Genomic DNA, 25,052 nt, shown 5'->3' on the forward strand with positions numbered 1-25,052 from the left:
AAGAGTGGTTGCAGAAGTCAGCCAAGGATGGAGCAAGTGTGTCAATATGGTCATTGATGGTTTTGGAAGAACAGGGGAGAACCTGTTTTGATGAGGTTTTCATAGATCAGACTTGTCTAGAAACCTTGTCGGGAGAGAAGAGAGGAAAGGCATGGAAGAGAGGGGGGTGGCCAGAGGAAGACGGGGAATGGAGGTCGAAGCAGGAGAAGCTGAAAAGGATGTCCTAGGTTTAAGAGATGAAGTGAGAGGCCAGGGCCGAGCAGAGGGCCTGGGAAGGAACAGGAGACGTAGAGCCTGCGGCAGGATTGGCCAGCTCCATGCAGATTTGAAAGAGTTTGGCCGAGTTGTTAGATGCCGCAGAAACGTGGGCTTGTATGCAAGCTCTCTTCTTAGGGAGCCCAGAGTCGGTATTGCCTTTGGAGCAGGCGGCAGGCCAGTTTGTCAGAGGATGTACAAGATGCCAACCATTTCCTCTCAGCCACCCTACACTTGCGTTTATGGGTGACGAGATCTGAATCCTACCAGGAGTTGCACTTGGCTTTGGGCTTCATGTGGAGCCTTAGTGGTTGTCTGTCTGCATAGAGATATCTTTATTCATGAAGTGGCCAATTATGCCATGTATGGATACATTTTAGGGATTGAAATTTAGATTGGATAAGCCGGAGCTAAAAGCAGCTTCTGGGTATCCAGCAGTAACCAGTGACCAGGAGCTGCCACTGGGGAGTGAGGAGTAGATGCATAGTGTTCAGCAAATCTAACTGTCAATAAATGCAAACATCACTTTTGTCGTAAATGCAGAGTTAAATTCAAATAGGTGTGTTTGTTTGGCATCAGTTTGCCTAGAGAGACAAAAGTAACTGCTGGTAGCTGTTGGCGTCAAGCTAACCTGGCTGTTCTAAACTACAAGCAAGCCCATAATAGCTCCTAGCTCCACTTAAATTCGAACCCTGGATTTGCAGACTATTAATCCATGGGAATATAACATTGATTAATTTGTAATTAACACAAACACATTTGGTTTACTACTACATGCAGAAAATGACCAATATTGTAGATCTGTATTTACTCTGTAATAAAGCTGGAATTTGCAATCGCCACTGGCTAGTGATAATTTACTTAGTGAGTAAGAAATGGTGTGCTGTATGTACGTATTTATAGAATTGAGGTGTCAAGTGCCTTTTTATGGATGGCTAGTAGCTTGCAATCAGTTTGTGGATGAAGTACCCACTCATTGATTCTTTAACGCAATGGCGAAATGGTATACAACTGTCCAACATACATTAACTTTATAGCTGTTGCTACATTAAAAACGTACCTCTTCTGCTGCAAATTTTAAAACTGCTGTAAACGGAGTACATTCAGGTACACTTAATCTAAAATAGAAAATAATTCAATGATTACAATCCTTATGAAACCATTCATAATCAACCAACCGAAAACACTTGCACAGTAATCATAGGTACAGCAGATAAGAAAACAAAACATGCCTAAATGTTCTGGCTGCCAAACTATCGGTGCGTGTGTTCACAGCTTTTTCAGTACTAGTCTACTGGGACAGTGAGACAAAAATCAATGTGTTCGGTGGCATAAGTCGCATCAAAATAACAAATACCCACGCGTTCTTAAATAAGCTTCAAAATTGGTTATGCACGTAATTATAGAAGTTGGAAATCAAATTTCACCTATTCTTCTCTGTGTTAACCTCGAGCCAGTACTTCAACAACATGCGTTATTGGATGCAGGCGATACAGTTACGACAGCCACGACAAACATGGGTTGAGTCTCAATCATATGTCAACTATGTCATAGCAGCAGGGGATAATGGCATAAGCAGAGTCTCACTTCTGTTGTTCAGAGTAATGGGAACGAAAGAGATTGCAACTTTTTTTTAACCATGCATATGGCTTGCTATAGAGTACAAGAGGAGTGCCAGAAGACTTTGCTAAGCAATATGGAAAGTTAACACCTGGACATGGTCATGGAGGATCATGGATACTTGGTATGAGGTACAGGGCTTCAAACTCGCAAACACTCAAAAGAATGTAAGGAGCGAAGCAAATTCATAAAAAAATGTATCTTATATTTACCACAAAAAATAAAACTGAAGGGCAAAATAAAGGATAAATAAGGAAAACGGGTAAAACAACTTCAACGTAAGTTAACCGAGAGGCTCGTTAACATGGGTGACTGTAGAAGTCATTAAGTTGAACAGGAAAGAGTAAAAATCTCAGAAGAAGTGACTGTGCCCCAGCATGGAACATTTAACAGAATCTAGGGACCAACTAATTGTTAATGACTGAATGCGAGGGCCCCGATTAGGCAATTCTAATCTACAATCAAGAATTGTACTTTCAAATGCATTCTTTCACATGCCCCTAAAATCGGCCCAGCTGAGCATGGTTGCAGATGATTGCTAAACAATTTTACAGAGCCGTTAACACATGGAAAATAGTACATGGCCAAGTAGAAAGGTTAAAGACAAAAAGCTCAAAGCGGGAAAGAACTTCTGGTTAATGCAAGCACCCTAGATCTGCTTGGAGCCTTCCATTATCAGTTCTTATATTTTGCAGAGGTCAAACATGGCCAGCAGGTGATGCAGCTAGGGTCAGGCCTAGACAGCAGTTCTGCGAGTACGTGCTGGAGGTTTCTTGGTGACTTGCAATTTTCTCCAGGAACAGGTAGAGTTTTTTTGTTGCAATGGTGCGAGAGGGTCGTCTCAGTTCACTGATGGGTATCAATCCCTGTTATAGTTGTTCTCAGGTGTAAGTTTACATGGTGGTGGTACATAGCAGTAGCAGAAGTACCAACATGAACTTTCAGTTGTGCCCGAGGCCACGCTCAAGAAACAGTTTGTGAGCACAGCTTCTGGGCAATGGGTACAGACAGGCTATGCATGCTGGCTCAAAGCTCCTCCTAAACGAGGGGAGTGAAGATGTTATACATGCCTTGGCTTTGGGGAGCTGCAACACACTTCTGACTCCTCCCTCTAGGACCACTCCAGTATAAGACAGGCATAAAGCCGCCAGGTACTATGGCTCCAAGGCAAGCAACATAGTACACCAGTAACTCAATTTTTGCCTGGGATAAGTCATTAAGTTTGCAAATTGAAACTTCATGTTTACTTCAAGGTTTGCAGACAGCAATGTTCTGGAGTGTGTCCGGTAGAGGATTGGAGAAAAGATCACGAATGCATGTTCCCAAGTGTACCCACATTAACCTGTTGCATCTCAAAGGAAGGCAGGGCCTAATTTGGTGGGCCCCTTTTAGTGAAGGGATCCTTATCACTGTGATGTGGTGTGCAGAGTCCTGGTAGCCTAGGTATGTCTGCAAAAAAAGATGGCACCAGAGTCAGTGACTCTTGAGGTGGTGGACATATCCAAGAACTACATACAGAGCCTATTGGAACGGCACCAGAACTTGGGGCAGATTCCTCCAAATTGTACATATTCCCACATTCACCCAGTAACCAGACCAGGACAGCGCTTCTAGAGTTGGATAACCCAAAGGGTATTGATAGGTGGGCAAGGAATGGTTCTTTTCTTGATCCTCCTACCTAGGAAAGAAGCCATCTGGCTCTCTTGTGACTGATTCCCCCCATCATTTCCAAGTCTTGAAAAGAACAGTATGTGTGGTGTGCTGATCATAGATCGGTGGGCCAGTGCCTAAATGCATCCTGACAGCTAAGACAAAGCGATTGAATGTGGGGGCAATGGTGTTTGGTCTCCAATGGTGCTATATGGTAGTGGAGACTTGATGACTCTGCACAGAAAACCCTCCTCTGTACTGGTCCATACCAAGAACATGTCGGGTGGGGGTTTCTCATCAAATTCTGATTGTTGCGCTTTCTGTGCCCCTCCTGTTCATGTAGGATACAGTCATGGGTCTACAAGTTCAAACCTGGTCTGCGGATTTGAGCTGGGTCTCAGACTTGTTTTGCAGGCTTGACCGAGTATGAGACCCAGGTCAAACCAGTGGATACCCGTTTGAACCCAAGGACTGCAGGTCGAGAAGGAAAACAGACATTTTATTTTATATTTTGGGAGCATATAGCACCCTTTTTTTACTACCATGTGTGGTAGGTCAGAAGGACGACACAGACCACTATTAGTGATTTCACTGGTAAGTTTATGAAAGGAAATAAAGCCAATTGTTCCATATACTACAAGGCTTCCCTACCTAACGAAACCAGCTAAAGTGCTCGTCAGTAGTCAATGAATATCTAGAAATGAAACAGTCCACCATCCAACTGTAAGCCTATCTGACCCTACCACTATCTTTATAACTCAAAGTTAGGAGAATGTCTCCCTTCTCTTGGAATCTGTTTGTCTTTCACTGACTGCTTTTCAGTAGATGATCTTTGAGAGTCTCGAGTAGCTACTTTTATCAGCTCCTATTGTTCATTCACTGTTGTCTTGGGCTTTTGTCTGTTCTCTTGTTTTCCTCTACAACAAGTAATTTGTTTATCTTCCCCTGGTAAACTTATCCAACAAGTATAATTTCCTTCCGGACTATGTAAGGAAGGCGTGGTATCAAACAGTGAAGACAAACACAATTGATCACAGTTCAAGGGCGTTTATTGAACTTCAATGTGTTGGTTAAACGCCCATCTAAACCTAAATCTAAGGATGGGAGCAAGCTACGTCCATAAAATAATAATAACCCAGCCCTAGTCGAGCCTCTGTCAAAATAAAAGGGCCTATACTAATAAACCTATTGGCAATCTTTACTTCTAAATACAAAAAAGGGACCTTTTTGTATGCAAAAAGAAAAGTGTTCAAGAAATAATGTCAGGATAGTTGAGCAGTTGGCTTCCTTTCCCCACGTTTTCAGCACGAGGCAAGGCGTCACGTTCGAGCTTTGCACACACTGTGGCTGCTCTGCCACAACGATATAATTCAAAGCATAGGTATCGGGGCCTTCTGCCAAAGCCTCTTTTCCAATAACAGTCTCTTTCTGCAGAGGGCCTGTCATAACAATCACCAAAGTTGCTTTCTTATCAGGATTTTCACATGCACAAGTTATCGCTTCTAGTGTTCAACATGGGTCTCCCCCCTTCAAGCTTGTACCCATTTTACCACAGTGTTTACAATCAGTCTCCCTCCATCTGGCTCGGAACATGGATCTCCCTCGTTCGGGCTCAGATCCCTTTAGCTCAATATTCACATTTGGTCTCCCTCATTCAGGCTCAGATTATTTAATCTCTCTAAATTATCCTCTTGATATAAAAAATCTAAAACTTTCGAATGTGCGATGGGTTTGGCTTAAAGCATTGCAGGACCACTATAATTCACTTCACACAATGTTCTTATCAATCTTCTACTTTCATTTCTCCCACTTCTCAATCTTCTACTTTCATTTCTACACTTTTCCTGGTTGTCTCGCTACCGACTGTAGCACCTTACAGAGACCTTCGATTGAGCACCCTCGCAGTGTCGGACCACTCCATCACAGGTGTTTTATCTTTCTTCTATTCATAGTTCAAAGATCCATCAGCAATTCAGCTTTCCTTGTGTCTTCCATCACATGTATTACAAAACTTCCTATAAAGCTCTATACAATGCTGCCGCTTGACAGACCGGTCTTGCATCAGTCTCCCCAACTCACTGGTGTGTTACTCTTACCGGTGCTGCTTTTAATCTTGGAGCCAAGGACAGTACCGCGGCTGCTGCTGCACCATCCCGGCCACGACCATCTCCGAAACACAATGCAGGATTCTTCAATCTTGTTTCCTGGTCTTACGCCTTTCGCGCCAAAGGACTTTAGAAGGTAACATTTTTCTGCCGGGAAGGTCAAGGGCATCTCCCTCCTGGTGCACCCTTCTTGGTTTGTCATCTTTCCCCCCTCGTTCAGCTGCCATCTCGAAAACACGGTTCCTTTGTGTGCTTTGCCTCGTTCAGAGTGTGCTCTCGTGCTTCCCCTTTTATCCGTGTGGGTGGTTACCATTAATTGCTTGACCTTGCCTGAGCATAGTAATGGGACAGGTCAGGTAAAATGCTCAGGTGTGAGTGTTTTCTCCCAGACAGGGCTGTCCGTGTTCCTAAATATCCCACCGGGTAGGATGGGGTAAAGGTGTTACAGGGGAGGGGATACCCTGTCTCACCATCAGGTGTCCCACTCCCCCACTCCCACTCCTTAAAGACCCCCTCACCCAGGTGATCCTCCTGCACTGGTCCACCCCCAAGAACTGGATCCAAACACGATGGATGTGTCCTGGTCACCTGGATGATAGATCCCCGGGGACTAGTGGGTTAGACACCTTCTGGTTTCTCCCAATTTCTCTTATTCCTCTGAACAGTTAAAAACCTTTGGTTTCTTCCTGCTCTTTGCCTTTATATAGATTTACTATGTTCGCCCTGTTCTCAGGTATCCTTTTTAGAACTTGACCCTCCGTTAGCTTTCTTGGTATAGATTGTTGCGACTCCCACAATGTCTCTCATTCACTTCTCTTTGTACTGGTTTTACAAGATACTTCTCTTGACTAAGATGAGTAGGAGTATGCCAATGGTGCTTCTCATTCACTCTCATTCCTGGTATTGATAGATTATCTTTCTCTTGACTGCGACGAGTATGAGCATTCAAATAATGACTCATTCACTCTGTGGTCTTATGGTCAACGTCACTGGGCTTTTCGGTTCTTAAGGGTCGGTTCGCTCTCCCTCTAACTTAGCGTTTCGTGGCTTTTCGCAAGCTCTTCCGTCGGTTTGTCTTGGATGGCTGAATGGTATGTCGTATACTGACTTGTCCCATCTGCAGTGGTTTTGGTGTTGCTGCGAGGACCCCCGGTCCACCACAAACCTGCCGTGGTCACGCCACTACTCTCTCTCTCTTTCTCTCTCTCTCTCTCTCTCTCTCTTAGGATGTAATGCATCCAGCTACACTTTTCCTGGTTGTCTCGCTACCGACTGTAGCACATTTGGTACTTCGCATTCTCGCGATTGCAGAATGCAATGAGTCTTGCCTCTGCTTGTCCTCCCTGGAGTTAATGTTTGAAACTTGTGGGTTCTCTCTTTGTGTCTTCAGACGTAAGCCTATGTTCCGTCTTCTCGTTCTCTGGTGGATTCTCTTCACCTCCATACGTCCTCTTCTTCATCCCAGTGATATTGGTACTTAAAGGGAACTCTTCTATTTTTGGTTGGCAACAACACATATCGGTTGCTTCTACACATGTACTTTTATCAGAATGGTTTAAAGATGTTATTTTGGAAGGTCCTCTAGGGAGTTCCTCATGGGAACAGGAATCATTGTCCCCAAAGGGCCCCGTAGGGTCTGTAAATATTCAGTGGGCAACAATTTCAAACAGCCGCCACCAATCAGTTTGTCCATCTTTCGACTAGCCAATCTGGTTGCCCTTATTTTGTATTTGCTCATTACAAATGTTACAAAGCATGAGCAAGGCAAAAAGCACCAGAGCGCTATATATAATACATATTTGCAAATAACATTATACACAAATATAAAACTCAAATCTAACTCAAAATAGGCACATAAATGTCATAAGATAATAAAAGCATTTAAAATAATGTTTTTAGAGCTTTCCTAAAACTCATATACTCTGGGATTTGACCTATGTTAACCGGAAGAGTATTCCAACAAGTAACAGCAACACAAGGAAAAGATCTTTTCAAAGTAAAAACATGGCTAAATTTGAAAACCTGCAAGAGCAGAGAATCACGACTATGGAGACCTCTACATCATCCAGAGATCTTAAATTTACCCGATAGGTGAGATGGACTTTTCCAATACATTTCTATATACACACAATACATAAAAGCTTGATAATAATTCTACAATCCATGGTCAACCAATGTAAAGATTTTAAAACAGGAGTGCTATGCTCATCCTTCCGTGCCCCGGATGCAGCTTTCAGTGCAACCAGCGAGGTGGCAGTGAGAATGATTAAAATATAATTAAAATCAATACAGGAGATAACCAACGACTGGACTAATAGACCAAAGTGAGACGGTGAAATATACGGCTTCACGGATCTCAATTAAACATTTGCTGCATTTACCAAGGCATTAACACCAGGAAGAAAAGTCAATTTTGAATCTAAAGTGACACCTTACGATTCAGCAGTACATGCACAGACAGTTCGTTGAAGAACCAGGAATCTATACAAATCAATTAGAGAGAATCAACTGTGAAGGGTAGTGTGAAAGCAAAAGAAACGTCGTCTTTTTCAGCAAGCTGCCTTACATGTAATTTGTTTGTAATTCGTGAGATGAAAAGGAAGGGCCACTTCTCTCTAGAAGCCAGAGCTCTCCGGCTGAACTGCCAGGTCCAAGGAAAACCCCTCACAATGAGGGTAAAAAAAACCTTGTCGATTTGCAGGATGTTCCAGACTGCTTCGATGGAGCGACAGTCACCAGTAAGAGCGAGGAATAAAGTGAACAGGGCAAGGCAAGGCAGAACTAGAAGTGCCAGGAAGTGAAAGGAACCAGAAAGAGGCAGCACAAAACAGATGTACCAGACAAGGAGGAAACAGAGAGGAAAGAATGGAGTGCCGTGGCAACCAGGAAATTTGTGACGCGCGCCTTAGGACCATTACAGCACAACAGTATCAGCAGAGAAGGGCAGCAATCACTACGGCAATAATTATGGCATTAAGCACTTCCAACATATATATGGGAGCTACTCTGAATATCTGGGGGGCATGTATAGTATATCTGTCGATGTGCAAAGAGAAAACGCCTCCTTGTCGTCATGTGTTACTTGTAACATCAAATTCTTGCTTCACATTGTCAAATTGTGTATCTGGGACACCAAAGCCAGCAGTTTGTCAAAATGGTGTAGTGTAACGAATGCACAATCAAAGCAGACTGTTTACTTTCATTATCGATTTCAGTCTATGTACTTAATTCAAAGCTTACATCAGTTAACAATATCAATGTATCTGTCATTTGCAGTTCAAAGACTGGTTCCATTCTACATCAAGCATTTGGACTTGCCTTCACAGCATGCGGATCCTTCAGCAGTCAATACCTGGCCTGGCTTCACCTTCTCCATACATTGAAGCTGTGGGGGGGTTTTATGGCCACTCACTGCATTTGGTTCCCAGACTGATTCAACCACCCGCTTTACTTTGGCAACTCATAAAATCTAACAACTGAGTTCACAACTGAGTTCTTTGGCGACTTGGTCCTCCCAGTCCAATTTGCACCTAGCCCATGATATATGCTTTCTGATACATTGGAGCCCACATGCAATGACAGAACACCGAGTTGTCACAAAGTCAAACTGCCAGCTGGAAAACCTCCACAGGTTCTGCCCTAGTCAAAGCGGATAATCACATAACTTCATTCAGCACCTCCTGCCAGGACTGGTAACTAAGGTCATCTCATGTAGTGTTCAACGGGTCATTCAGAGCATCTTGGAAGACACCACCTGCAATATCCCATTCACATCTTCAAACGGTGGATTTGACCTTAACTGGAAGATTCATTAGCAACTTTGCGTGATGCTACTCAAATCTCCGAACACATGGAGCTCCCCCATGCTTGCATCAATGCTTCCAAATGGAGCAATTAGTTATTCATGAAGAAATTAAGAGGACTTGTTTTAAATGACAATGTGTCTTTTGGGTAGGATATGTTGAACAAAGAGGAGTGAAGTCATAAAATATTTAAGAAGAATGGTCTACACTCTGTCAATACAGTAGAAGTGAATTAGCCTTTCATGCACACAAAATCATATGGTGTCTTCAGACAGCGAAGCTAATGCTTGTTCTGCTGTTTTGTTGCTATTCTAACCACAAGATAACCTTTTGTTCACCTCAGCCTTGCTGTGGAGGTGGGTTAAAGAGTTCCATGACACTTGCCTAGCCCCATTCGGAGTGGAAAGATTAGTGGTCTGTTACCATGAAAACCCGTTAGTTAATGAAATGCCTCGTCCTTGCGAGTTTCTTCCAAAACAGTATTCTTATAAATACATCTTCACAATTCCATCAAGGCTACATCTACAGTGTACCGGCTGATCACAACCCGAATTGCTCCTATGAAAACCGAGCCTGTTCTTTTAAGGCTCAGCTTCAAAGCCAAATTATTACACACTGAGTGTAACCTTTGGGCCTTGGTTCCTTAGCGTCCACCTAATGAAACCTCAAACAAAGGGGGCCCTTGTCCGCAGATACTGTATAATTGTAACGCTCACCTGATTCCCGCAGAGGCGCCGGTCTTGACTGGGTGAATGCCGTATCTTCAAAGGTGGTGTGTAACACACGGTTGGCTCTTTGGGCTGGACCTCTGTGCACTGTATGTCTGACTCGAAGAGTAAGATGTCTGCAGATAGAAAATATGGGATTAATGAACTGGGGTTATTGGGTGCCTCTCTCCTCTTCCCTTTCTCTTCTCCTGTAGAACCCCAAAGGTTAACGCCCTCACCTTAGGTAAGTGAACGCCGAGCTCTCCATCTGCCTCGGGGCAGGGTGCCGTAACCAGTTTCTTCACAGGATAAGGGTGCAGGCCTCTTGACCTCAGAGGACTGCTGTCCGTCGTTAACTGCACGAACGGTAAGTTCTGGGCACTTCAAATGTCTTAAAAGTCTTTTGTAATGATATCTCTTGTTTTGCAGGGTTCCGGCGATGGCGGATGGCGGGCTGATGAGAGTTGAGGATCGAACCCGCGTGAGGAATAGAAGCGCCTGGAAGCACGCAAGTAAGCGCTTGTAGCCTGCTTCACGATGCGCACTAACTGTCCCTTTTATCTTGCAGGTACAAGTTCGGAGCTTTTGAGAAGCTGAAGGGTGCTGGAATACCCACTGGATTCGGCGTGGGAAGGAGTAATGGGACGTGAGTAATAAAGTTGCCCAATGTCTTTAAACGCACCTTCTTTTGTCTTTCAGATGCGGGATGCAGCGCCGAAGGCCTCCGGAGCGTGCGAAGAGCTGGTAAGCTTTTGTCTTTCAGATGCCGGAATGCAGTGCGAAGACCTCCGGAGCATGCGAAGAGTAGGTAAGCCTTTGTCTTTCAGATGCCGGAATGCAGCGCGAGGCGTTGGTGACAGCCGATGGACCAGGTAAGAGATGCGCTGCCACTGAAGACCGTAGTGCTAACCTGTTCTTTCTTTGTCTTTACAGGTGCTGCTGAAGACTGGATTCCAGGATGGTAAGCCTTTGTTCCCTTAGGCCCAGGATCAGAAGCAGAAGACATGATGAGTGTTCTGCTGCAGAGAATGCAGAATAACACAAAGCAAGATTCATCCATCGGGTGTGGTTTAAATAGCCTCCTGTAGTGCTTAGGTGTCTCCTTCCACAGCCACGCCTAGGTAAGAAAAGAGTTCCTGCTTTCCAGAAGAGTTCCAGTGTTCTGAACCTAGGGAGTGGCTCCTGCCCCACCTAACAGGAAAAGTAGTCCCAAACAGAAGAGGATCAGGGGTTCAACTGGCAGGTAAGTAAGCAGCATGGTCTGCTGCAGGTAAGTCCACCCAAGCATTATGAGCCCGGCGCTTCCAGCGCTGGGACTGGGCATCTTTATGAGCCTGGTGCCACTGGTGCCAGGACAGGGTCCAAAAGGTCCCAATTGGGACTGGCTGGCACTCGGAACCGGGGTTATGGGTCTGCTTCCAAGGGAGTCGGGCAAGTCCTGATCTTTTGGAAGCAGAGATCATGACAGCACCCCCCCTCAAGACCCCTCCCAAACCGGGCTTCTCCGGGGGTTTCGGCTTGTTAGGAAATGTTCGATGAAATCTTTTGATTAGACGAGGCGCGTGGACATATTCTGCAGGTTCCCAGGATCTTTCTTGGGGACCGTAGCCTTTCCAGTCAATCAGGTAAAATAGTTTAGATTTGGAGATCTTGGAATCCAGGATGCTTTTGACTTCAAACTCGAGTTCTCCATCAACTAGAATAGGTTTTGGAGATGTAGTTAGTCGGGTTTGAGGTTGCACGGGTTTTAATAGAGAGACGTGGAAGACCGGATGTATCTTCATGTGAGGGGGCAAGTCCAACTTGACCGCTACTGGATTTACTATGGTAGTGATGGAATAGGGACCAAGGTATCTTGGGTTGAATGTGCGTGGTCCTTTTAGAGGTAGATATTTGGTGGATAACCAGACTTGATCTCCTACTTGAGATTGGGGGGTTTCCTTCCGATGTTAGTCTGCTCCTTTCTTGTATTGTTCTTTAGCCCTTTGAAGGTGAGAAACGGCTTCCTTAAAGGCTTAGGTGATTGTAGAATGCAGGTGGTCTACTGCTGGTGTTCCAAGATCTTGGAGTGGATCCAACTCCGAGGTTCGAGGGTGACTACCGTATAAAAGAAAAAACGGGGTCTTCCCAGTTCCCGAGTGGACAGAGTTATTGTAGGCATATTCGGCTATCCAAAGAATATCTTTCCAAGTTTTTTCAGTTTGTTGTAGCATGCAGCGCAAATACTGTTCCAGAGTTTGGTTGGTCCTCTCGGTTTGAGGGTGGTGGCTGGTCGAAAGTCTCACATCAATTTGAGCCGACCGACAGCAACTTCGCCAAAAATGAGAAATAAATTGACTACCTCGATCCGAAATTAGAACTGAAGGAAAACCGTGCAGTCGGACGATGTTTTCGAGAAATTCTCGGGCCAGAGTTGCTGCTGTTGGTAAGCCTTTGAGTGGAATGCAATGCGCCATCTTGGAGAATAGGTCCACGATTACTAGGATCGTATTGTATCCGGAGCATGGAGGTAGATCGGTGATGAAGTCCATAGAAAGCGTATGCCAAGGGCGAGGCGGGATGTCAATAGGGCGTAAGAGGCCGGCTGGTTTTTCGTTTTGACTCTTGTTTTGGGCGCATACTCCACAGGACATTATAAAGTCTCTGATATCTTTTTTCCAAGACGGCCACCAGAAGTAGCGCTTGATCTTTTCCGAGGTCTTGGTCATACCGGGATGTCCTTCCATTAAAGAATCGTGATAACAAGAGATTACCTTCTTCTGTAAATCTGTGCTGGGCAGGTATAACCGTTCTTGGAAATATAATAGGTTGTCCTTCACCGTAAAGTCCTTTCCCTGCAGATGCCAATTCGGTATGTCAGCTGGAGTTACCAGTAGCCTGGCTTTATCCTTAACTTCCTCTATGGATTGTGTGGCGATTACACCTAGAATTCTTTGTTCGGGAATGATAGGTACAGGTTTAGGATTGATCAAATGTTCTTCCACTCCCATCCGAGAAAGGGCATCAGCTTTACCATTTTTTGTACCAGGTCGATAGGTAATTATGAAGTCAAACTCGGCAAAGAATAGTGCCCAACGGAGTTGCCTAGAGGATTGAGCTTTTGCGGTTTTCAAATATTGCAGGTTTCGGTGATCTGGAATCACAGTAACGGTGTGTCGGGCCCCCAGAAGATAATGCCGCCAAGCCTTAAAGGCGGACTTGATAGCTAGAAGTTCCTTATCAGTAATAGTGTAATTGATTTCAGGAGGCGAGAATTTGCAGGACCAAAATGCCACGGGATGCAACTGATTGGTTACTGGGTCCTTTTGTGATAGAACTGCCCCCATGGCAAGGCTCGAAGCATCGGATTCAACGATGTAGGGGAGTTCTGGGCGAGGATGTTTTAAGATTGGTGCAGAGATAAATCTAGTCTTCAAATTCTGGAAAGCTTGTTCCGCCTCGGTAGACCATTCAAAACGTTTGTTTTTCTTTAACAAGGCGGTGATGGGCTGGACTATTCGAGAGAATTCGGGGATAAACCTGCGGTAAAAGTTAGCGAAGCCTAACATGCTTTGAACACCTTTTACGGAGGATGGCGATGGCCATTTGAGAATTGCATCGACCTTCTTTGAATCCATACGCACTCCGCTAGGTGATAATATGAATCCCAAGAATTCAACTTCAGTCACGTTGAAAACACATTTTTCCAACTTAGCGAAAAGTTTGTGTTGACGCAATCTCTCGAGGACCATTTTCACGTGTTTCCGATGTTCAGTTTCCGATGAAGAATAAACGAGGATGTCGTCAATGTAAACAACAACACACACATCTATGAGCTCTCTGAGGACATCGTTCATAAAATATTGAAAGGCGGCCGGGGCATTGCAAAGTCCGAAGGGCATGACCTGATATTCAAATAGCCCATACTTGGTGCGGAAGGCCGTCTTCCATTCATCGCCCTCTTTTACTCGTACCAAGTGGTAGGCTCCTCTAAGATCCAGCTTTGTATATATGCATGCTTTTCTGACTTGGTCCAGGAGTTCAGGGATCAAAGGTAACGGATATCTATTCTTAACGGTGATCTGGTTCAGGGCGCGATAATCTATACAAGTTCTAAGGTCCCCTTCTTTTTTTGGAACGAAGAACAAAGCTGAGGAAGCAGGGGACTTGGAAGGACGAATAAACCCATTTGCTAGGTATTGATCCAGGTATTGTCGGAGGTGAAGATTCTCAGGCTCGGTGAGGGCATAAATTCTACTACAAGGAGGAGTAGATCCAGGTATCAGGTCTATCTGGCAGTCATAAGACCTATGAGGAGGTAGAGAGTTAGCCTGATCCTTCCGGAAAACATCTTGGAATTCTAGGTATTCAGGAGGTAACTGGGGAGCCTCCAAGGAAATTGCTGCCAGTGCAACACCAGGTCGAGGGTGACAAGTAGAGACACATTCTGGAAACTGAACCGTTCTTGCTCGCCAATCGATTTGAGGATTGTGCTTCTCTAACCAAGGAATTCCTAGAATAATCTGGAACCGAGGGGCCTTGATCACATCGAACACGATCTTCTCATGGTGTCCATCTTGACTTACTAGCGTCACTTCTTGGGTGGTATGCGTTACTGGTCCAGAGGCTATCTCCGTACCATCCACCGTAGTAATGACGTCCTTTACAGCCTTTGGACAAAGAGTCAGATTCATCCTCAAAACCATTTCATGATCCACATAATTGCCGATGGCACCGCTGTCGACGTAAGCTTCAATCGCATGTAATCGATCCGGATGTTCAGGGCTAATGAGGACCATAGGTATCATGAAATGCGAGGTCACGGAACTGGTTTTAACGCTCGGCAAGAGGACCTCTATTCTTGTCGGGCGAGGTCGTTTCCCTGCTCAGAGTTTGTGACCCTGGTAACTGCAGCTCCTACTGCCTTCTTGGTTGGTTTCACCGGACAGTCTCGAAGAAAGTGCCCCGGGTTTCCGCAATAGAGGCATAATTGCAGCTGTTTTCTCCTTTCCCGCTCCTTTTGTGTTAGTGGTCCTTTCAGGCCCCCTATTTGCATGGGTTCCCCGGAGTCTACTCCTTTGGTAGGAGTTGGTGGTTTGGAAAATACTCGAGCATCAAACTTGGAACGATCGGCCTTCCTGTTCTGCAGTCTGTGGTCAATTTGAACGACTAAGTCAATATAGTCCGAACAGTCTTGCGTGGGATCACTACTTGGGCTAACACATCTTTGAGCTCTCCACGTAGACCTCTATAAAACAGCGTAATCCTTTTGTCCTCAGGCCATCGAGTTTCCACTATCATTCTGTTGAAAGACGCAATATAAGCCAAAAGGTCTTGATTACCCTGTCGCAATGAAAGGAGCTCATTGTCCAAGGCCTGCCCCTGTGAATGTCTTGCAAACAGTTTTTCCATACTGAGCTGAAAAGCTTGAAAATCATGGAGAACCGGATCATCTTGATTAACTAGAGGGATCGACCAGTCTGCCGCATTGCCACTAAGGTACGAAAGCACGAAAGCTACCTTAGCTTGATCAGTTGGAAAGGCTGCTGGCCGGCATAAGAAGTGCAACCGGCACTGATTAATAAATACTGCAAACCTCTTTGGGTCACCAGAAAATCGTTCGGGCGGAGCCAGAGGTACATTCCCAGGTAGGTTGATCTGCACTGGGTTCGTAGAGGATGTTGAAGGAAGATTTGCCCCTGATGCGGGTAACGGAGTTTGTCCGGCTTGTGACTGTAGCAATTGTCTAGCGAGATTGTCTGTTCGCTCCTTGGAAATAATCAGTTCCCTTCTTAGAGCATTTGTTTCCTGACGGGCTGCATGCACTTCTGCTCTCAGTTCCCCAAGTAACTGGGCTAGCTGGTCGGTATCCGAGGTTTCCATAGCGCCTGGGTGGGAGTTTTGCGGTAGGCTTTGTGTTCTGCAACGCTCACCTGATTCCCGCAGAGGCGCCGGTCTTGACTGGGTGAATGCCGTATCTTCAAAGGTGATGTGTAACACACGGTTGGCTCTTTGGGCTGGACCTCTGTGCACTGTATGTCTGACTCGAAGAGTAAGATGTCTGCAGATAGAAAATATGGGATTAATGAACTGGGGTTATTGGGTGCCTCTCTCCTCTTCCCTTTCTCTTCTCCTGTAGAACCCCAAAGGTTAACGCCCTCACCTTAGGTAAGTGAACGCCGAGCTCTCCATCTGCCTCGGGGCAGGGTGCCGTAACCAGTTTCATCACAGGTTAAGGGTGCAGGCCTCTTGACCTCAGAGGACTGCTGTCCGTCGTTAACTGCACGAACGGTAAGTTCTGGGCACTTCAAATGTCTTAAAAGTCTTTTGTAATGATATCTCTTGTTTTGCAGGGTTCCGGCGATGGCGGATGGCGGGCTGATGAGAGTTGAGGATCGAACCCGCGTGAGGAATAGAAGCGCCTGGAAGCACGCAAGTAAGCGCTTGTAGCCTGCTTCACGATGCGCACTAACTGTCCCTTTTATCTTGCAGGTACAAGTTCGGAGCTTTAGAGAAGCTGAAGGGTGCTGGAATACCCACTGGATTCGGCGTGGGAAGGAGTAATGGCACGTGAGTAATAAAGTTGCCCAATGTCTTTAAACGCACCTTCTTTTGTCTTTCAGATGCGGGATGCAGCGCCGAAGGCCTCCGGAGCGTGCAAAGAGCTGGTAAGCTTTTGTCTTTCAGATGCCGGAATGCAGTGCGAAGACCTCCGGAGCATGCGAAGAGTAGGTAAGCCTTTGTCTTTCAGATGCCGGAATGCAGCGCGAGGCGTTGGTGACAGCCGATGGACCAGGTAAGAGATGCGCTGCCACTGAAGACCGTAGTGCTAACCTGTTCTTTCTTGGTCTTTACAGGTGCTGCTGAAGACTGGATTCCAGGATGGTAAGCCTTTGTTCCCTTAGGCCCAGGATCAGAAGCAGAAGACACGATGAGCGTTCTGCTGCAGAGAATGCAGAATAACACAAAGCAAGATTCATCCATCGGGTGTGGTTTAGATAGCCTCCTGTAGTGCTTAGGTGTCTCCTTCCACAGCCACGCCTAGGCCTAGGTAAGAAAAGAGTTCCTGCTTTCCAGAAGAGTTCCAGTGTTCTGAACCTAGTGAGTGGCTCCTGCCCCACCTAACAGGAAAAGTAGTCCCAAACAGAAGAGGATCAGGGGTTCAACTGGCAGGTAAGTAAGCAGCATGGTCTGCTGCAGGTAAGTCCACCCAAGCATTATGAGCCCGGCACTTCCAGCACTGGGACTGGGCATCTTTATGAGCCTGGTGCCACTGGTGCCAGGATAGGGTCCAAAAGGTCCCAATTGGGACTGGCTGGCACTTGGAACCGGGGTTATGGGTCTGCTTCCAAGGGAGTCGGGCAAGTCCTGATCTTTTGGAAGCAGAGATCATGACAATAATCATTAGCTGAGGCCAAGCCTCGACATATATGCCTTTCCTTAATTTGAAAGCGCCAAATATTTTTCAGCTTTATATATTTCAAATACAGAAAGGAAGTGTTGCTTATAAAAATATAACTAACTTAGAAAACAAGGGGAAAGTGTGTTATTACCCTGAGGATATCCACCATAATATTCCAAATTTCATATGTTTTTTTTAATAGTTGATAAAAATGAATATTAAAAACTATGAAAAATGATGGTACACACTCATGCCGTATATCCAGACATCCATCTAGGCAGGTGGGATAGTAGACGCCCATACTTCATCAATATGACATGCTGCTACGATGAAATATAGAATAAAACAGATTCTTGCATTCTAAAGTGTAAGAGCAAGCAGCCCCCACCTTGGGAAACCCGATTTGCAAAGTGAAGTGGGAGGGGTGCTCATCCATGTATAAGAACATCGTAAAAACATGTTCCTATATTAGGTGGGCGAACTAATATTCTGTGTCTATTTTGTAACTCAACCCTGCTGCATTCGATGAAACTCATTTTAGACTGCATTCAAATTGCATGCACATGCTAGAAACCCACAACCACACGTTCACAAAGTGGGCGGGTGGTAGCAAACTGATGTTAATAAATAAACATTTCTATGCAAACTTTCTCTGGTACCAATACTTCTTTTGATAGTGGAGAAAAGAAAATATTCTAAACTTGCTGATTAGATAAAGAGAAACTAATTGTGCATTTAAGTTCTTAACATTCACGTATCTGATGATGGTGATTTCGCCTGCATGGAGTCACCTTTGATTTTCTTTTATTTGAAGTTCGAGTTTCAATGACACACACAGCCTGTTCTTGTCCCAGAATTGCGGGGAGTGAGTTTATACCGAGGACGTTCGATCAGGGATTGCTGCATAACGAAAAGATTATCAACACATCTCTACACCAAACATAATGTATGTAGCACACAGTGCTATTTGTCACTTAAGCGCTTCATAGGTGTGGCGCTGCCCAGTGTGGGACGCGCACGCGGCAGCGTGACGTTGCACGACGCCGCGTGCGGTTTAAATAAACGGGGCGTTCCCAGATGCAACAGAGCGACCGGGGAGCCCGAACTAGATAGACGTGTGTCGTGTGTGGTCTGTCTAGTGTGGGGGCTCATGGGCACGCATGGGGGCCAGAACACACCCCCAATAGTGGCGACGAGTGCAGACGGATGCCCGGGCCCGGCGGTGAAAGGCATTCCGAATTTTTTTTCCATGATTCGGAACATTCGCGAGTGTTTCGTTTCACGCCGTGACTGCGAACCATACACGCGGCTGGCGGCCATTTTGTTCATGAGGCTGTGGAACTTCACCAGGCTCCGGTTTGGAGGGTGAAAGGGATCCAGGTCTCATTTTTTGATATTCTGATTGCAGGCAGTATAACCTGCATGCCCATGCCTGGTTTGTGTATTTTACTCCAGTTTTGGGATTCCTACGTCGAGTGAAAGCTAGGGGGAAGGACTAAAATGGCTGGGCCTGATTAGTCCACTCCAAAGTCATAGTTTAATTTTTGGGACATCCACACCACTGTGGCCTGCAGCAAGGCGGAGACACGGCTCTTCTTTGTTCCCTTCATCATCAGGACGCTGTGGCTTCTTTGTCTCCTTCATCATCACGAGGTTGGCTGCAGTGGATGCTCTTCTTTTCTTCTGGTGGATCATGGTTGGAAGCTATCCCAGGTGAGCTTGGGGACTAGTCATCATTACCTCTCCCCCAGTTTGGACTGCCATTGTGCCTGGAGAGGGAGAGGTCTGTTGGTGTGGTGCTGGTGGGTAATTGAGTTGCGGCCCTCAGGACACAAGGTGGGGGTGCCCGTGCGCTCAAGCCCATGAGTGACAGTGATGATCTGGAGGGTGGGGTCGCCGCAGCTGCTGAAGATCCTCAGGACGGTGACCAGGTGGCACAGCCTCAGCAGGCCCTACAGCCTCCAGTGCTTCTAGTACAGCAACCAGCGGCACAGCCTCAGCAGGCAGCCCCTGCAAGGAGGGGGTCAGGCGCCTGCACCCCAGGCTTTACCCGTGGCACCCACAAGGACTTCCCATCATGGCTCAGGCTAGAGCCCAGGCTGCCCAAGCTGCCCTGCAGCCCATCCCTGAATTTGATGCATCGGGCCCACCTTCCAGCATGGGGCCTCGGTGGAGGAGGTGGGTTGCCCGCCTGGACATGTATTTCAGAGCTGCTCAGGTGACGGACAATGACAGCAGTGTGGCCACCATGTTGTATTCAGCGGGGCCTGCGGTCCAGGAGATCTTTGAGTCGCTCACCCCGGTGGACCAGTCTTACGATGCGGCCAAGGCAGTTCTGCTTGCTCATTTTCTGCCCCTTGCCAATGTGGACTACGAAAGATTTGTCATGCTGTCGGCCAAGCAAAAGGACGATGAGACTCTGGATACCTTTTATGGTCGCCTGCGCCGCCTCTCCCAATGATGTGCATGGGGGGATGCGGAGGACATGATGCGCGCGATGCTGATTCAGGCATGCTCCTCCGGCAAACTCAGGAGGCAGGTCCTGAGAGAGCCGGGCCTCACTCTACCCCGCATATTGGAACAAGGCCGGTGCCATGAGGTGGCCGAGGCTCGCACGAACAAGATGGAAGCGGGGTCACGGTCGATGAAGTCGGAGGAGGTGTGTGTGCTGTCTGGCAGGGTGGCAGAGGAACGAGAAGACCTGGTGGAGGACCCCGGGACAGGGCAGGAAGATCAGGGGAGTCGTGCCAAAAGTGTTGCTATGACCTCCCCCACCCGACAGAGTGCCCTGCAGCGGGGAAGGCTTGTGGCTGGTGCAGCCTGCCTGACCACTTCTCAACAGTGTGCAGAGCGGCTCTGCCAGTGTTGGTACCGAGAGGTCCGGCCCGGACGTGGACTCTGCGCCAGAGCCGACCACCAAATGTGGCCCAGGTAGACCAAGGTGAGGAGGAGGCCCAGGTGGATGAGGCAGAGGAAGAGGAGGAAGAGAACATTTTCTTTGTTTCGAGCGTGGGGGTCCTGAAGGGGAAGAGCAGGAGGCAGCCAAGGTGTGTGGTGGAGGTGAACCACTCGCCGGTTCCGGTGGACACGGGGGCCTCATTCAATGTCATGGCGAGGGGACACTACGATGCCATGGACCCGCCACCAGACTTGGCCATACCGAGAGCCCGCATATTTGCTTTTGGAGGACTGGAGCCTATACCGCTGGACGGTGCATTTGTGGCGAAGGTGGAGCATGAGGGCTCGACGATCAAGGCTCGGTTCTATGTCACCCCTGTAATTAACAACACTCTCCTGAGTTGTGCCGCTGCAGAGGCCCTTGGAATTGTCACCTTCGCGTACTCGGTGTACTTGGTGGACATCAATGACCTGGTCGATAAGTACGCTGCTCTCTTCAACGGCATTGGAATGATGACTGGTGACCCGGTCAGGCTGCATATCAATGAGTCTGTACAACCCGTTGCCCTAAAACACCAGAGGGTGCCGTTTCATCTGAGGGAGCAGGTCGACAAGGAGCTAGACATCCTAGTGAGTCTGGATATTATTGAGAAAGTCGAGGGCCCGACGCCGTGGGTATCCCCTATTGTTGTGGCGAGGAAACCGAAACAACCTGACTCTGTTCGTGTCTGTGTGGACATGAGGCTGCCCAACAAGGCCATCAAGAGGGAGCGGCATCTCACCCCTACTATCGATGACATTATCGCCGAGGTACAGGGGGCCCGATTTCTCGCCAAGCTAGATCTACGAGCAGGATACCATCAGGTTGTCCTCCACCCTGAGTCCCGGTACATAACCACGTTCACCACCCACCGGGGGCTGTACAGGTATAAGAGGTTGAGCTTTGGGGTGTCATCGGCTGCTGAAGTATTTCAGAACATCATACGGGGCGCCCTCGCCGATCTGGATGGTGTCCTCAATATTAGCGATGACATTCTGGTATTTGCCAAGACAGAGGTGGACCATCTGAGGAGGCTGCCAAAGACCTTTGAGAGGCTGCAGTCGCTGGGCCTCACCCTTCACCGGGATAAATGTGAGTTTCTGCGCCCCTCCATTGAGTTCTTCGGATTCGTGTTCAAGGAGGGGGGGTGTCACCGGATCCAAGGAAGGTCCAGGACATTAAGAAGGCGCAGCCCCCGGAGTCGGTGTCGGACGTGAGAAGCTTCCTTGGCATGGTGGCCTACTGCGGGCGCTTCATTCAAAATCTCGCCTCGAGGTCCGAGCCGCTCAGGGCGTTGACAAAGAAGGAGACAGTCTGGCATTGGGGCCCACTGGAGCAGTCGGCTTTTGAGGACATCAAGAGCGCCCTAACAGCGGAGGACACCATGGCGTTTTTCGACCCGGCGCTGCCGTCGGAAATCATTGTGGACGCGAGTCCATTTGGCCTGGGGGCGGTTCTGACTCAGGTGGACCGGGATGAGAGCGTTTGCCCAGTGGCGTATGCCAGCGAGGCGCTCTCGGACACAGAGCAAAGATACTCCCAAATTGAGCGGGAGGCCCTGGCGGTCCTCTGGGGTTGCAGACATTTTCGACTCTATGTCCTGGGGCGACCAGTGACCGTGGTGACTGACCACAAGCCCCTGCTCCCGATTCTGGCTGGGTCATCCTCGAAGCCCCCGGCCAGGATTGAGAGATGGATGCTCGCCCTGCTCGAGTATGCAGTCACCCTGGTGTACCGGCCGGTGGCCAACAATGCAGCGGACTACCTCTCCCGGCATCCCGGAGTGCGCGGGGGAGAGGAGTATGACACCTGTGTAGAGGAGGCCGATGACCATGTCCGGATGGTGGTGGAAGGAGCCACGCCAAATGCGATGCCCCTGTCGGAGCTGGAGGCTGCAGCGGCAGCAGACGAGTGCTTCCAGATCTTAAAGCACTCCATGCAGCATGGCTCCTGGAAGTCCATCTTGGAGGCTCTGGCAGGGCAGACCCAGGAGGCCAAGACTGGACTCGAGCAGTTGTGGAAGGTGAAGGACGAGCTGTCTTTCTCAATGTCGGGTCTGCTGCTCCGGGGTGATCGCATCGTGGTCCCCCAGTCCAAGGTACAGGAGGTGATCACTCTGGCCCACCATGGACATCAGGGCACCGCCAAGACCAAGGCGAGGCTGCGGCTGAAGGTCTGGTTCCCGGAATTGGAGAGAAGGGTGGATGACTTCGTAGCGGCCTGTGTGTGGTGCCAGGCGGTTTCCCCCGTGCAACGAGACTCGACCATCGAGGCGATGCCCCGGGGGACCCGGCCCTGGGAGGTCGTCCATGAGGACTTTGGGTCAACGTCCGTGGGAACCCACTTCATCGTAATTGTTGATGAGTACTCACGGTACCCGGAGGTGGAGTTCGTGGAGTCGGTGGCCTTCCAGCATGTGGTCGTAGCAGTGGAAAAGGTATTTGCGGCCCATGGGTTCCCCTTGACTCTGTTCGGACAATGGGTCGCCATTCCAAAGTGAGCGGTTCTCTGAGTTCATGGAGAGCTGCGGAGTCAAGCACAGGAAGATATCCCCGTTGTGGCCTCGCGCTAATAGAGACGCCGAAATGCTGATGCAGACACTTAATAAGACCTTCAGGATTGCTCAGGGACAAGGACAGCCCCTCCAACGCGCCCTTTATCAATTCCTGCGGGTGCACCGAACCACTCCACATGCCTCCACCGGGGTCGCCCCTGCGGAGGCTCTGTTTAGGCGATGCCCCCAGGGTCTACTGCCCGAGGTCCGGGAGAAGGAGCCCGGGGTGATTGACAACCAGCAGGTTGAGGCCGATAGGCGGGCCAGGATTGACCAGGAGAACCTGCGAAGGGGTCTTCGCCCCCAGCGGCTGGAACCGGGGGACGAGGTGCTCATTCCAAACAGACACCCCCATGGAAAGCGCTCGCTCCCCTACGAACCGAAGCCATTGGACGTGGTGGCCTCGGATGGAAGATCTGCTGTCACCCGAAACGTCAGCTTCTTCAAGAAGCTGGGCGATCCCCGGACTGAACCACCCCTGGACCCTGACGTGGCGGAGGTGCCTGAGGACGTTGGGAGTCCCCGTGGGCACCCAGAACTCTCCAGTCCGGGGAGCTGTGGCTGATGGACTTCCCGTGCCGGAGGTAAGTGGGAGGTACCCCCAGAGGGCTGGGCGAGGGAAACCTGCTTATCTCAGCGAATACGTGTTGGGACATGTGGAGAATCAACCGGAGTGAGGGGACCCGGGTGGCTGACATTAAAGGGGTTTGGGCTCAGAATACTGGTGTTATTTGTGTGTGTGGTTTGCAGAGTTTAAGAAAAAGCAATTGTGTTTCCTCCCGAAAAAGGAGGAGTGTGGCGCTGCCCCGTGTGGGACGCGCACGCGGCGGCGTGACGTTGCACGTCGCCGCGGGCGGTTTAAATAAACGGGGCATTCCCAGACGTAACAGAGTGACCGGGGAGCCCGAACTAGATAGACGTGTGTGGTGTGTGGTCTGTCTAGTGTGGGGGCTCACGGGCACACATGGGGGCCAGGACACACCCCCAACAATAGGGACCCGCTGCTAAGAAATCCTTGCTATGGTTTGCAGTGCCACTTAAAGTGAGCAACAGTGCATCTGCCCACTTTAAAGTAGTTTTGAAACAGATTTTTAAGACCTTGTTTTTCTAGACCCGGATTCGTTTTTCCATCGCCACACCAATTTTGGATGTCAAGATCCTACCGGCCTGCCACCCAGCACAGCTGTATGAAGATATTCAGAGACTTGGTTTATAGAGTAACTAACTGCCTCTGCATTCCTTTATATGCTTTACTGCTACCGTTTTCGACCAAACTCATTTCATGTTCCATTACAAGTTTTAGATTAATCCATCAGGTGCCTTGTGGTTGTTGTGCACTTTCCGAGAAGCAAAGGTCTGGAATTGACCATCGACTGCTTTCACTTTCTCCAGGGTGCCCCGAGCTAAAGAGAGCTTGAGTGAACACAGCTGCTGCATGCGGAGCTGGGAAGGAAGGGCATGCTTGATTGAACTGAGCTACTACATACTGCACATGGATGATTACAGGATGCCGCACCCTGTGTGGCTACAAGCAGGAAGGGCTTTCATATGCTGGCTTTAGTAGTGATTGTTCTATCAACTGCGTTCACTGAGAGTTTCTGCTTTGTGCACCTGTTGCCAGTCATTGATCCTTGTCTCGAGGTCCTGCTTTTGCAACGTAATCTCGACTGTTGTAGCTGCTTTGTGCAGCTCCTACTTGGTTTGCTGTTAAAATAAAACAGTTTGCTGCCTGGATGTGTTCGGTCTTTCTTCAAGCACCTTGTTTTACTGTGAACTTTCCTCCCTCGCAGACCCATTGTTTCTGCAAATGCTGATGCTGCTTTCTCCCTACAGTCCCAGATTGTAGTTTTACTGGAATGTTCTCCAATTCCACATATTTGCTAAGCTAGTAGCAACCTTAAGTATTAAGATGTTCTGTTTGTTTCATGCTCACTTCACTAATAGACTTCAGTCCATAGTTTGTGCTCTTCATTGCACCGGGTTAAGTTAACCCATGAATTTTCTGAGTTGGCCTCAACCTAATGTCATTTTGTGACTAG

At 48.0% G+C, this 25,052-nt stretch overlaps 1 protein-coding gene across 1 annotated transcript in view; it reads right to left on the reverse strand.

Moving 5' to 3' along the window:
- UFM1 (ubiquitin fold modifier 1) overlaps positions 1–25,052 on the reverse strand; it is a 258,171-nt gene that overhangs the window by 137,445 nt on the left and 95,674 nt on the right. The window contains exon 3 of the mRNA XM_069639055.1: positions 1,316–1,373. Within this exon, the coding sequence (XP_069495156.1) occupies positions 1,316–1,373 (58 nt within the window). The remainder of the gene's footprint in view (positions 1–1,315; positions 1,374–25,052) is intronic.

This window comes from Ambystoma mexicanum, chromosome 7q (genome assembly GCF_040938575.1).
Source record: "Ambystoma mexicanum isolate Mex_15411 chromosome 7q, UKY_AmexF1_1, whole genome shotgun sequence".
Taxonomy (NCBI): domain Eukaryota; kingdom Metazoa; phylum Chordata; class Amphibia; order Caudata; family Ambystomatidae; genus Ambystoma; species Ambystoma mexicanum.